The sequence below is a fragment of the Camellia sinensis genome, chromosome 14, assembly GCF_055761805.1.
Source record: "Camellia sinensis isolate YWXY chromosome 14, ASM5576180v1, whole genome shotgun sequence".
NCBI classification, from domain to species: domain Eukaryota; kingdom Viridiplantae; phylum Streptophyta; class Magnoliopsida; order Ericales; family Theaceae; genus Camellia; species Camellia sinensis.
In genome coordinates this window covers 126266729-126279320 of record NC_138974.1, presented here as the reverse complement: position 1 = coordinate 126279320, position 12592 = coordinate 126266729, and the positions used below count along the sequence as shown (strand labels likewise).

General features: G+C 34.3%; 1 protein-coding gene across 1 annotated transcript in view; it reads right to left on the bottom strand.

Annotated features, from left to right (window-relative positions):
* The window catches only part of LOC114323012 (protein RETICULATA-RELATED 4, chloroplastic), a 31562-nt gene that overhangs the window by 16743 nt on the left and 2227 nt on the right, over positions 1 to 12592 (bottom strand). The window contains exons 2-5 of the mRNA XM_028270469.2: positions 5506 to 5574; positions 3158 to 3289; positions 2982 to 3035; positions 2824 to 2868 (exon numbers count right to left, since the gene is read on the bottom strand). Of these exons, the coding sequence (XP_028126270.2) occupies positions 2824 to 2868; positions 2982 to 3035; positions 3158 to 3289; positions 5506 to 5574 (300 nt within the window). The remainder of the gene's footprint in view (positions 1 to 2823; positions 2869 to 2981; positions 3036 to 3157; positions 3290 to 5505; positions 5575 to 12592) is intronic.

The following is a 12592-nucleotide window of genomic DNA, read 5'->3' as shown; positions in this document are numbered from 1 at the left end:
TTATACATTAAATTTCTACACTATGTATAAGAAGAGGGAAGAGCATTTGATAACCTTTAAGAGTAGATTAGTTAAGAGCCAAATAGATTATTTCTTAGTGAGAAAAGTGGACTGCCTAAAATGCAATGATTATAAGGTGATTCCTGGTGAGAATCTGGTCTCTCAACATAGGATTTTGGTACTAGATTTATGTTTTAGAGGGCAATACCAAGTTAGAAAGGATGGTGGGCGTCGTAGGACAAGATGGTGGGACTTAAAAGGGGATAAACTAGAAATATTTAAGAATCGAATGGATAAGGAAGGTACTTGGGACTTAGAAGGTGATGCTAACACTATGTGGAATTCGATGGCCAATTGTATGAGGAGAATCTCAAGGGAAGTGCTTGGAGAGTCGAAAGGAACGGGACCCAGCTCTAGGAAAACTTGGTGGTGGAGGGAAGAGGTCCAAGCAGTAGTTAAGGCAAAAAAAGAGTGCTTTAAAAAGTGGCAGAAGGATAGAACTGAGGAAAACCTTAAGAGCTATCAATTGGCTAATAAGGAGGTCAAGAAAGTAGTGAGAGAGACTAAGTTGAAAGTTTATGATGACCTATACACTAGACTAGATAGTAAGGAGGGAGAGAAGAGGGTATACAAACTTGCTAAGATACGGGAGAGGAAAACAAGAGATTTTAATCAAGTAAAGTGCATCAAGAGTGAAGATTCTAAGGTATTGGTGAAGGATGATGAGATTAAGGAAAAATGGAAGAATTATTTTGAGAAATTGTTAAATGAGGAACATGGAAGTACGACAATAGGGGAAGAAATAATCAGTAATACGATAAACCAAGACTATAGGTTCTATCGCAGGATTAGGAACTTTGAAGTAGAGATTGCACTTAAGAAGATGAAATCAAATAAGGCTTTAGGACCTGATGATATCCCTATTGAAGCTTGGAAGTGTTTGGGTAAAAAGGGAGTTGCTTGGTTAACTAGGTTGTTTAGCAAAATTTTGTTAACTAGGAACATGCCAGATGAGTGGAAGAAGAGTATTTTAGTGCCAATCTATAAGAATAAAGGTGATGTCCAGAATTGTAACAACTATAAAGGAATTAAGCTAATGTGTCATATAATGAAAGTGTGGGAGAGGGTGATGGAACGCCGATTGCGAGACATAATAGAGGTGTCAGAGAATCAATTTGGGTTTATGCCTGGCAGGTCAACAATGGAAGCGATTTATCTTTTGAGGAGAGTTATAGAAAAGTATAAAGAAAAGAAAAGGGACATTCATATGGTGTTTATCGACCTTGAGAAAGCATATGACAGAGTACCCCGAGATATAATATGGTGGGCGTTAGAGAAGAAAGGGGTGACAAAAGGCTACATTGACGTGATTAGGGACATGTATGAAGGGGTGGTGACCACTATTAGATCGCCAGCTGGAGAAACAAATGAATTTCCTATCACTGTAGGGGAAGAAACATATGACGTGATTTACCTTAAGTCCTTATCTTTTTGCTTTAGTTATGGACGAGTTGACGATAAATATTCAGGATGACGTGCCATGGTGTATGCTTTTTGCAGACGATATTGTGTTAGTAGATGAGACTAGAGAAGGAGTTAACACAAAGTTGGAGATTTGGAGAAAAGCTCTTGAATCTAAAGGATTTCGGATAAGCAGAACTAAGACAGAGTACATGGAGTGTAAATTTAGTAACAGTAGCAATGAAAGCAGAGGAGAAGTGAAGATTGAGAACCAAGAACAGCCTAAAAGTGAACATTTTCGTTATTTAGGGTCGATTATCACAACAGCGGAAGAGATTGATGCAGATGTGGCCCATAGGATTAAGGCGGGATGGTGTAAGTGGAGAAGTGCGTCTGGGGTATTGTGCGATAAACGAATACCCACTAGACTAAAAGGTAAGTTCTATAGAACGGCTATTAGACCAATTATGTTGTATGGGACGGAGTGTTGGGCAACCAAGAAACAACATGTAGATAAGATGAGTGTGGCTGAGATGAGGATGCTAAGGTGGATGTGTGGTAAGACTAGACAGGACAGGATTAGGAATGAGTGTATTCGGGAATGGATAGGAGTAGCACCGATAGAAGATAAGTTGAGAGAGAATCGTTTGAGATGGTTTGGTCATATTCAACGGAGACCAACAGAGGCAGTAGTGAAGAGATGCGATGCTGTAACGATAGATGGAAGTGTTAGGGGACGGGGTAGGGGTAGGCCTAGATTAACGTTGACTAGCGTTATAAATAGAGATATGAATCTACTTAATTTGACTAATGAAATGGCCTTTGATAGGGCCACGTGGAGAAGAAGGATTCATGTAGCCGACCCCATTTGATGGGACTTAAGGCTTGGTTTGGTTTGGTTTGGTATAGAGGCACTAAACCAATTATACTGTTCCTACTTTTAAAAACTTTTCAAGAAAAGGTATTTTTTCAATTATCAAAATATAAGAAACACTTGGGGACCTTTGTTTGGCCATTACAGAGATTTACATCAATATCTCTGTCACAATCACAAAGCTTCTTCCATTCACTGTCTGCAGCAGCAATCAACCAATTAGGGTTGACGCTCAACACTCAACACAACACTGAGGATCAGCATTTATTTTTTTTGCGTTTCATTTTCTGATTGTTATCTATCATGCACCATTACAAATTATAAAATGAAAAATGAAAAATTATAGACATACCCCGACTATACCCATATCCTATTTTTTTAAGTATTGTTGTATTTGCGTACCCATAACATACCCGTATCATAGGTCTTAATCTACAAAAATATATATATATATATATATTTAAGAAAAAAGGAAAAGTTAAATTTACCAGGGATGAAGCGGTGCCAACTACAAAAAGCTTTGCCCCGTTGCGCTGTAAAACAAATCCAAACAAGGAAGTAGTAGATTGTCATTTAACTCTAAATATTTTGAATTTCTCAAAACAAATATGCTAGTTAAGAAAAGAAGAAAGAAAAAGCTCCTTACAACTATTGCACCAATTCTCTGCAAAAATGTATACGAAGTTCCGGCCAGAGCAACCTAGAGCGAGGATTTGTGGACTAGATAATTAATAATATGCACCAAAATAACACACGTGTATATATATATTATCTTTACAAAATTCAAACTCAATACATTAGTTAAAAGGGCAAAACAGTAACCTGAAATGCATTATCAGGGCAATTATAAAAGAATTTAGCAATGGATCCAGCGTTGACTGCAACAGGTGGACGGAGTGAAACAGTAGGAGCAGGAAGGTAGACAAGCATGAAATCAGCAATTATGGCCATCACCTAAGCAGAAAACAAATTAGAACTATTAACAATAAAAGATGGGCGGGGCGAATTATACCAACGGTCCCTATAGTTTGGGACTTGTGTCACTTTGGTCCCTGATTTAATTGTGAAACATTTGATCTTGAATTTTGAATCTTGTTCCAAATAAGGATAATTGAATATACCATTACTCAATTTCAAGAGCAAAATCATCAATTTGATAAAATATAAACTAATTTGACAAAATATAAACTAATTTGACAAAAATAAATGTCAAAAAAATAATTTTGAATTTTAAAAAATTATTTCTACCCACCAAAGATAAAAATATGTCAAATTGATAAATCTTTTACACATTTATTTATTTATTTTTTTACCAAATTAATTTTTATTATGTGTTTGGATAATAATCATGTAATGTATGGTTGTTAGGCTTTTAATGTGTAATTGATATATTTAATATATGAAATATTTTTAGTTTTGGAATTTTTTTATTTAATCAATTAGTTTAATAATGAAATCAAATGTTTGACTTTTGAAAAAATAAAAACTAATTTAATGAAAATAAAAACAATCCATTACATGATCATCATCCAAACACATAATAAAAATTAATTTGGTAAAAGAAATAAATAAATAAATGTGTAAAAAATTTATCAATTTTACATAATTTTATCTTTAGTGAGTAGAAATAATTTTTGAAAATTCAAAAATATTTTTTTGACATTTATTTTTGTCAAATTAGTTTATATTTTATCAAATTGACAATTTTGCCCTTGAAATTGAGCAATGGTATCTTAATTGTCCTTATTTGAAACAAGATTCAAAATTCAGAATCAAATGTGTCACAATTGAAAAGTCATGAACCAAAGTGACACAAGCCTCAAACTATAGGGACTATTAGTGTAATTCGCCCATAAAAGATGCATATTCAAGATTAATGGCTACGCAAGTTCAAGAGTAGATGTTACACAAGAGGACAATCAATTTATGAATATCATCTAGCCCAAACCACCACAAAAAGTAAATAGAGAAAATGAAAATAAAATAAAATAAACTTTACTTTAATATGGAAACATTACAGGTAGAAATCATGGAGGAGTAGAGATTGAAAATCAGGAGATACTTAAAGAGTGAATAAATCCGTTATCTATATTTGATTATTAATAAAGATGGAGAAGATAGAAATTATGTGGCCAATATAATGTAGGTTGGCTAAAGTGAGAAATGCTTCCATCATATTATGTCTATGTGATCAACATATATGGTATACCAACGAAATTGAAAAAAAAAATTATAAGAAAGCTATACGGCCAGAAATACTTTACTGGACAAAATATTGGGCAACTAAAAAACAACACATAAGTAAAGTGAGTATAGCCAAGATGAGGATTTTGAAGTGGATGTGTGGTAAGATCGAAAAAGGAAGAATTAAAAATGAATACATTCGTGAAATGGTAAGAACAACACAAATTGAAGACAAGTTGAGAGATAAAAAACTATGATGTTTTGGTCATGTACAAAAAAGACAGGTAGAGGCAACATAAGGAAGTTCAATAGAATCATGGTTAATGGAAACGCAATGGGGAGGAGAAAACTTACATTGACAAGGGATGTTGTAAAAAAGAACATACGAAGTTAGTTAATTTAACTGAGCATATGTAATTTGATAGAGCACAATGGAGAAAAAAATATTGATTTAGCCAACCCCAATTGATTGGGACACAAGGCTTGGTTTGGCTTAGTTTGGTTTGGTGTGGTTTACCTTTGATATGAAACCTAGATTTTGCATTAAAAAAGATATCTTCATATTTCATCCTTGATTTCTTCACTACTTCAAATGCATAATTTAAAAAAATAAAAATAAATAAAAAATAAAAAGAAGGAACAACCTAAGTCCATTAAGAAAACAAAAAGAAGAGGGCTTGAAGGTATAACATGGAAAAAAAAAAAAAGAAAGTTTCATAAATTTTTTTTTTTTTTTTTTTAAAAGAAAAAAATCCATTGCCTGTAAAGATGAATCCTAGTATAATAAAATGCAAATGAATGTCCCCTATTCTTGCTAGCTATTCAAACCCAAGAGTTGAGAAATATAGGAAAAACTGGCAGGCACTAAAATTTTAATGGACCAATTATCCTTTAATTATGAGTTTAAATAATTTTGAATTGAACTCAGCAGCCCAATGTAACAAAAATGAAAATATATTAGACAAATTAATCATAAAAGATCATACCACATCCGCACAAACAAATTCCAGCTCCTTAAAAAATTTCTCTCTTCGCCTTTCATACTCAGCAGCCGTCTGGAGAAAAAAAACAAAAATAAAAATAAAAATAAAAGATTATGTCCATTCAGACAAATATTCTATAGCCAGAATAAATAGGGTAGAGGTGGGAGAACTAGGTAGACGGGGGAATATAACTTAGACAAAACGATAGCATTGATGCACTAATTTTTATTTTTTTTTCTTTTCTTTTTAATTAGCACAGATACAGAGTAATTCTTCATCACAACCATTTTTCACTAGTTTTCATCGTTTTAAGCAGTATATTACTACTGCTTGTAAAGGTACTAAGATAGTATGCTCCTCTTGAACTTTGTACTTAAAACCATTTCTTATTATAGCTAGTTACCAGCTAAATTTAAAAATTAAAAAAAAAAATGAAGAAGAAGAAGAAGAAAGAAAGAAAGGGGGGAATATGAAATAAAGAAAGAAGGTACTTTTCTTCTTTTATTCTCCGTTCGTTTTCTTTTTTCTTTTTTTCTTTTTTTTTTTTTTGACAAAGGTGATAAAGTTCAGCTTGTACTGTTATAGACAACGGCAATGCTTGACTGAAGCTTGTTGCAGGTTCAATAAGCCCAGGTAGCCCTAAGTTGCATAATTGGCCTATCCTAATCCAAAGAGCATGAATCATAAGTGCCTTAAGTGGTTTAAGCCTTTGAAAATCATAATAAAAAGCAAAATGAACACACGTGCCGCTGACAAGTTTATGTTCATGAAGATCAACACCATAGGAAAATAAACAGATCACACTTTGATTCCTAGGAGATAAGTGTGAATTATTCTTTGCACTTGGCTTCCAAGATTAAAATAGGAAAATGCTGAAAACAGCTCTAAAGGCTGTTGTTGGTGTTGAAAAATATGTAAAAAGTGTATTGAAATACATAAAGAACGAATAAAAATATGTAAAAGTGTCTTGGGATATGCAAAATGTATTAGGGTTATAAATATTTTGGTTTTATGTGGTTCTTATTAACAGTCCTTGGCCTGTCGTTAGCAAGACCCAAACATTAATATAATTGGATCTATCCCACTTGAATTTATTCTATGAAGCTTGGACACTCCAAAATCGATGCCGTGGCAGTGTCCAACACGGGGACACGGTAACACATCCGGGACACGCATGGCGTGTCCCTTTAATTTAATGATTTTTTTGTAGGGGACACGGCGGGGACACGTGTGTCTATATACACGGCATGGGACAGGGCGGGGCTCACTTTTTTTTTTTTTTTTTTTCCTTCTTTTGCCTCTTTTATTTAGTGTTTTTGTGAAGAATATTGTTGGATGTTGGATGTTGAATGTTTGTCCCTTCTCATCTTGGTTCTTGTTATCGTTTATTATAACTTTTTTGTGAATGAATCATCTATTAATTTGTTTAAATGCAGTAGTTATATTTATTGAGTTAATATTACTATGTTAGTATTTGTTATTTTTAATTTAGGATGAATGTAATATGAATCTACATAACACATAAAAATATATAAAATAAAAAATTTGCCGTGTCCCCCGCCATATTTGTGTCCATGTCCGTGTCTCCATATTTTGGAAATTGTTGTGTCCCGTGTCGGTGTCCGTGTCCATGTCCGTGTCCGTGCTTCATAGGATTTATTACATGATTAAACACACAAAAACAATGAGGAAAATGTTTTGGAGGAAAAGGAAAATTTTACTGAAATGTCAGAGAAGTTGGAATTGTAAAATATCTTATGTCTATGTTCTTGTTATTTAGTTTAGTCATTAAGGGTAGTTTAGTCGAATTAGGCTTTTAGGGTTTCATTAACAGTAGTTTAGTCTTATTATCTGTAATTAGGCTTCTAGGGTTTTGGTTGTTTCCCCATTCATATTGTACTTCAGGTTTAGTTATTATTCAATTCAATACATATATTTTTCTGTCATCTTTGTATCAGGAATATGTTCCATATAATAGTTACTAATGTCAAAGAAACACATGCATGCAGTAAGTTCAACTAATTTTCATAATAAGTACAAAACTTAATATGAAAGTGCATCAAAGGGAATGCCACTTGTATACAAACACAAAAAACAAAAAAAAACAAAGACAACCTATGCACCTCTTTTCTCTCAAAAGACTTCATAAAATCCAACAAATTAGATTTCACTTCTACTTATACTTTAGTAAAATTTATTTCTATTCATGACCTGCTCATCATAAATGTTTTGCTCACCATAAACATTTTTCTCCAAATGTAATTCAAACTTATATGGAGAGCAACTTATTGTGAACTAACGTAGAACAAGTGGGTTAAAATTTATTGGAGCAATTGGATAACTTGTGTTTAGCAAAGATAAAACTTTCCTTATTTGTTTTACTTGATTAGCAAGAATAAATCCTTTCCTTTATTGCTTTTCTTGATTAGCAAGATTTAGGTTATTTCCCAATTTTCAAATTGATTGGTCTCCAAGACATGGTTTAGTATAAATACCAAGGGAAAAATAATTTTTCATCAATAATACTATGAGCTTTTCTTGTGGATTCAATGTTTTTTTCTTTCTCATGGATTTGAGAATCCCTTTTATCTACCAGAATGATATGTAGTGCATCAAGCGGGTATCAAAGCAAGGATTTGTCTTGCTCAATGACACGAGACATAGAAGAATACACAAACCCTATCAATGATGATCATGGAGCCGGTACTTTCTTTTTTCTTTTTTTTCTTTTTTTTATCTAGGAGTCAGTACTTTGTAAGAAGTCTTCAAGAGAACAAACCATTAGTGGTTGATCCGGCATGTGCTGAAAGTGTCACTCACTGCCAACCTAGTAACCAGGGCAGAGTACGTGCCAAAGGATTCACCCTACGCCAATGCTTTGAGACATCTAGCATAGTATCCTTTAGACAATGAAGAATCTGAACCAAAGGCTGAAAAGGATTATATAGATCGCCAACCAAGGAAACAACAACTATGGATCAATGACTATCATTTGAAGGTCGATATTTTTGATAGGTCGATATTTTCCAATTCAATGGAAATCTATATATTGAAGATTTTGCTTGAGTGAGTTTCCGATGTTGAATGATTCAATGGGATAATGGAGGTTTTTGAGTCAAAGATGGTGAAATTGGCCACCTACAAATTGAACAGCGGTGTTGTAGTTTGGCAGAATTAGTTGTAGACTAAGAAGCACGGGCACTTCTATGAAGGTGATATATCCGTGTCATGTTCTTGTCAGACTCTAACACTCTTTGAACACTTTCCGAAATGTGTCCAACACTCCTCAAAACGTGTCCTATTTTTTTTTTTTTTTTTTAAAAACCTGGGCACTCTTCGGACACGTGGAGAACACATGTGTCTATCTCTTAGACACGTGGCTGTCGACTAAACACAAGTAAAAGTAATTACAAGTTTGAACAAAATAACTTGAAATACAATAATAAAAGAAAAATCATATAAATTTATAGAAATTAGTATCATATTGTTTTTTTTTTATTATCTTTGAATTAAATATCCATATATATATATATATATGACATATAATAAATATATAAAATTATATATTCCATGTGTGTCCCCCACATGTCGTGTTCTGCATTTTTTGAAAATTAGCATGTCGGCATGTTCGTGTCGCATCGTGTCATGTCACGTATCCGTATCCATGCTTCTTTGGCTATAGAGAAACCAGACAACGACAAGGAAAGGAATCCAAAAGAACATGGTGACTAATGAAGCAATTTGTCATTGACATATTTCTATTGCCAAATTATGAGCAATATTTGTCCAGTTATGTCATAATTGCTCATAAGGGTCCAAGTTTGTGTTTACCTACACTGCCAAATTTTCTAGACTTCCAAATCGTAATAATTTGAAGACAGAGTATCTCAACAAGTTGAAGTCATCCATCTAGGAGAAGATTGGGTTGCAGGTTTTATCAATTGTGGAAGAAGCACACAATGTGACTCTCAAAGCCAAGTTAGGGGTCCAAACATCAACAGCAACAAACCTACCCAGGGGTGCAATGGAGAAGGCACCAATAGAGATGCTCTGCGAAACCCAAAACCTTATGCCAAGTTGGCAACAAACAAGTGCCATAGGTGTAGCTAACTCAGCCACCATTCTAATGTTTCTCCAAAGCAGAGGCCAATCAGCCTACTAGAGAAGGATAATGACTGTGGAGTTGATGGGGTGCAGAGTACGATTATCCTAATGATGAGGGTGAGCTCGTCATAGAGGATGGAGAACTAGTCAAATGTATGATGCACGCCAAAGACAAACAGTTTATTCACGCCAAAGAAAAAGGACATTATCACCGTAATATTATTCGCTCTTGTTGTTCTATTAGTCAAAAGGTTTGTGATTTGAACATGGATGGTGTTGCAAATAAATTGCCGATTGAGCCATATGTCAATCCTTCCAACATTGGGTGGATCAAGAGGGACCTGACAACAAAAGTAACTGAAATTTACTGAGTTCCTATTTCTATTGGCAATCATTGTAAGGAAAATGTTTGTGATGAGATTGACATGGCTGCTAGCCACATATTGTTGGGTAGACCTTGACAATTTGATGTGGATGTCAGGTTTAGGGGACGAAATAAACACTTATTTGTTTTTGTGGGGGACCCATAAAATTGTTATGTTTCTTTCACCACAACAAATAGTGTCCAAACCTTCTAAAATATAAGGGCAATCTTTTTCTTACCATAGCCCATTGAGAAGCAGAATTCATGACAAATATTAAGACTTCACAAAAGGTATATGCTATGGTTGTGAAGACTATGGTAATTAAAAAGATAGGGAAAGCAATATGTTGGTCCCAAAGAAAGTACAACCATGGCTGGAGAAATTTAAAGAACTGACAGTTAATAAGCTGCCTAATGAATTGCCACCAATGCTAGGCATACAACATCATATTGATTTTGTACCAGGAGCAAGTTTGTCAAACTTACCGCACTACCAGATGAGCCCAAAGGAGAATGCAATTTTGAGAAAGAAGGTTGAAGAATTGATGCAAAAGGGGTTTATTTGTGAAAGCTCATATCCGTGTGTCATTCCAACTCTATTGACACCAAAGAAATATGATAGTTGACATATGTGTACTAACAGTTGAGCTATCAACAAAATCACTATCAAGTAAAGATTTCCTATTCCTCACATAATATACAGATAACTTCAGCATAAATTTCCTTCCACCATTCGACACAATTCAAGGACTTTTAACAAAGTAATAGCAAATGCATTGAGCCATCGTGCTAATTTGCTAATAATTTTGGCTCATGAGGACGTGGGATTTGAGTTCTTGAAGGAGCTCTACCAAGAAAATGAAAACTTTAAGGAGATATGGGTTAAATGTGAAGAGAGCAACCTATTAGTGATTTCCATGAGACCAAGGGATACTTATTCAAGGAAATTGTCTTTCATTCCCAAAATATCTTTGTGGGAGAAGCTAATTGAGACCTTCATTGTAGAGGATTAAGTGGGGACTTGGAAGGGACAAGACTGTAGCAAGTTTAGAGGAGTGTTAACTTTTACTTTTAGCCTCAATTGAAGTGAGATGTTACGAACTTTGTGAGAAAGTGCTACATGTGTGAGGAATGTAAGAGTTAGTCTCAAAACACTAGCCATTATGTCTTTACCTATTCCAATTTCCAAACAATATTTGGAAAGACTTGCCTCTAGACATTGTGTTGGGGTGTTGGGTCTCTCTCACACCAAACGAGAAGTACATCCTATCCTTAGTTGCAGGAATCGTGCAACCAGTACACGAATCTTTGTAAGAAACGCGATTCCGTGTTTCTTAGAAAGAAACGTGTAAGGATCGCGTTTCTGTAGAGAGAGAAACACGATCCTGTCCAAGATGGGATCGTTGGTGGCTATGAACAAAAACCCTAACTTGTTGGTCAACAAAGAGAGAGGAGAAAGAAGGTGAAGAACTTGAAGGTCATCTCTGGTCTAGGTATGTCCTGCTTCTATGCTTCGTTTTTCTTCTCTCTCTGGCAGATCGTCTCTCTCTCTCGCTCTCGCAGATCGTCTCTGGCAGATCGTCTCTCTCTCTGGCAGATCGTCTTTCTCTCTCTCTCTCGCAATTCGTCTCTCTCTCTCTCGCTCTCGCAGATCGCCTCTTTCTTGTTGATCGTCATCGTCTTCTCCTTCGTTTTTCCTTCTCTCAGTCGTGCTCACTCTCTCTCGCCTGATATGTATGATTCTAAGTAATATATATATAAGATAAAACATATATAATCTTTATATAAATATATATATTTAAAAAAAAAATTAACAAATTATTATTTAATATATATAATAAAAAAACATTAATTAAAAAAATAAAAATATTAATATATATAATCTTTATAATATATATAAATAAATAAAAACATTAACACATATAAATATTATATATATATATGAGTATATATTATACATATTAATAAAAAAACACAAATAAATATATGTAAAATAAAATAAAATAAATTAACAATAACACATTATTTAAAAAATATAATAAATAAAAAAATAATTAATGTGTATTAAAATAAAAATATTTATAAAAAAACTTCTAATGTGTATTAAAATATATATATATTACCGCTCCCCGAGGCGCTCCCAACTTAAGAAACTTCTATCGGCTCACGCTTCCTTGCTCCCGCCCCCGCTCCCACTTCGTGCAACTAAGATCCTATCTTTGTAATTGTCAACAGGTTTTCTAATATGGCTCACTTCATTTCTTACCAAAAGACGTCAAGCACATCTCATCTGGCAAGGTTGCTTTTTTAGGAGGCTGTTTGTTTGCATGAAGTACACTTCCATTACTTCCGACTGTGACATAAAGTTTCTTCACCATTTTTGGGTGACTTTGTGGAAGATGTTTCGCAATTCATTAAATCATAGCTCTACCGCACACGCACAAATGGATGGTTAGACAAAGGTAATTAACAGAACTCTAGGGAAGTTGGTCAAAAGCATATGTAGAGACAAGTTGAGACAACGGGATCATCCTTTGCCACAAGACGAGTTCTCCTACAACAGTGCAGTTCATGGTGCCATTAGAAAATCACCTTTCTCTGTGGTTTATGTGACACCCCCAA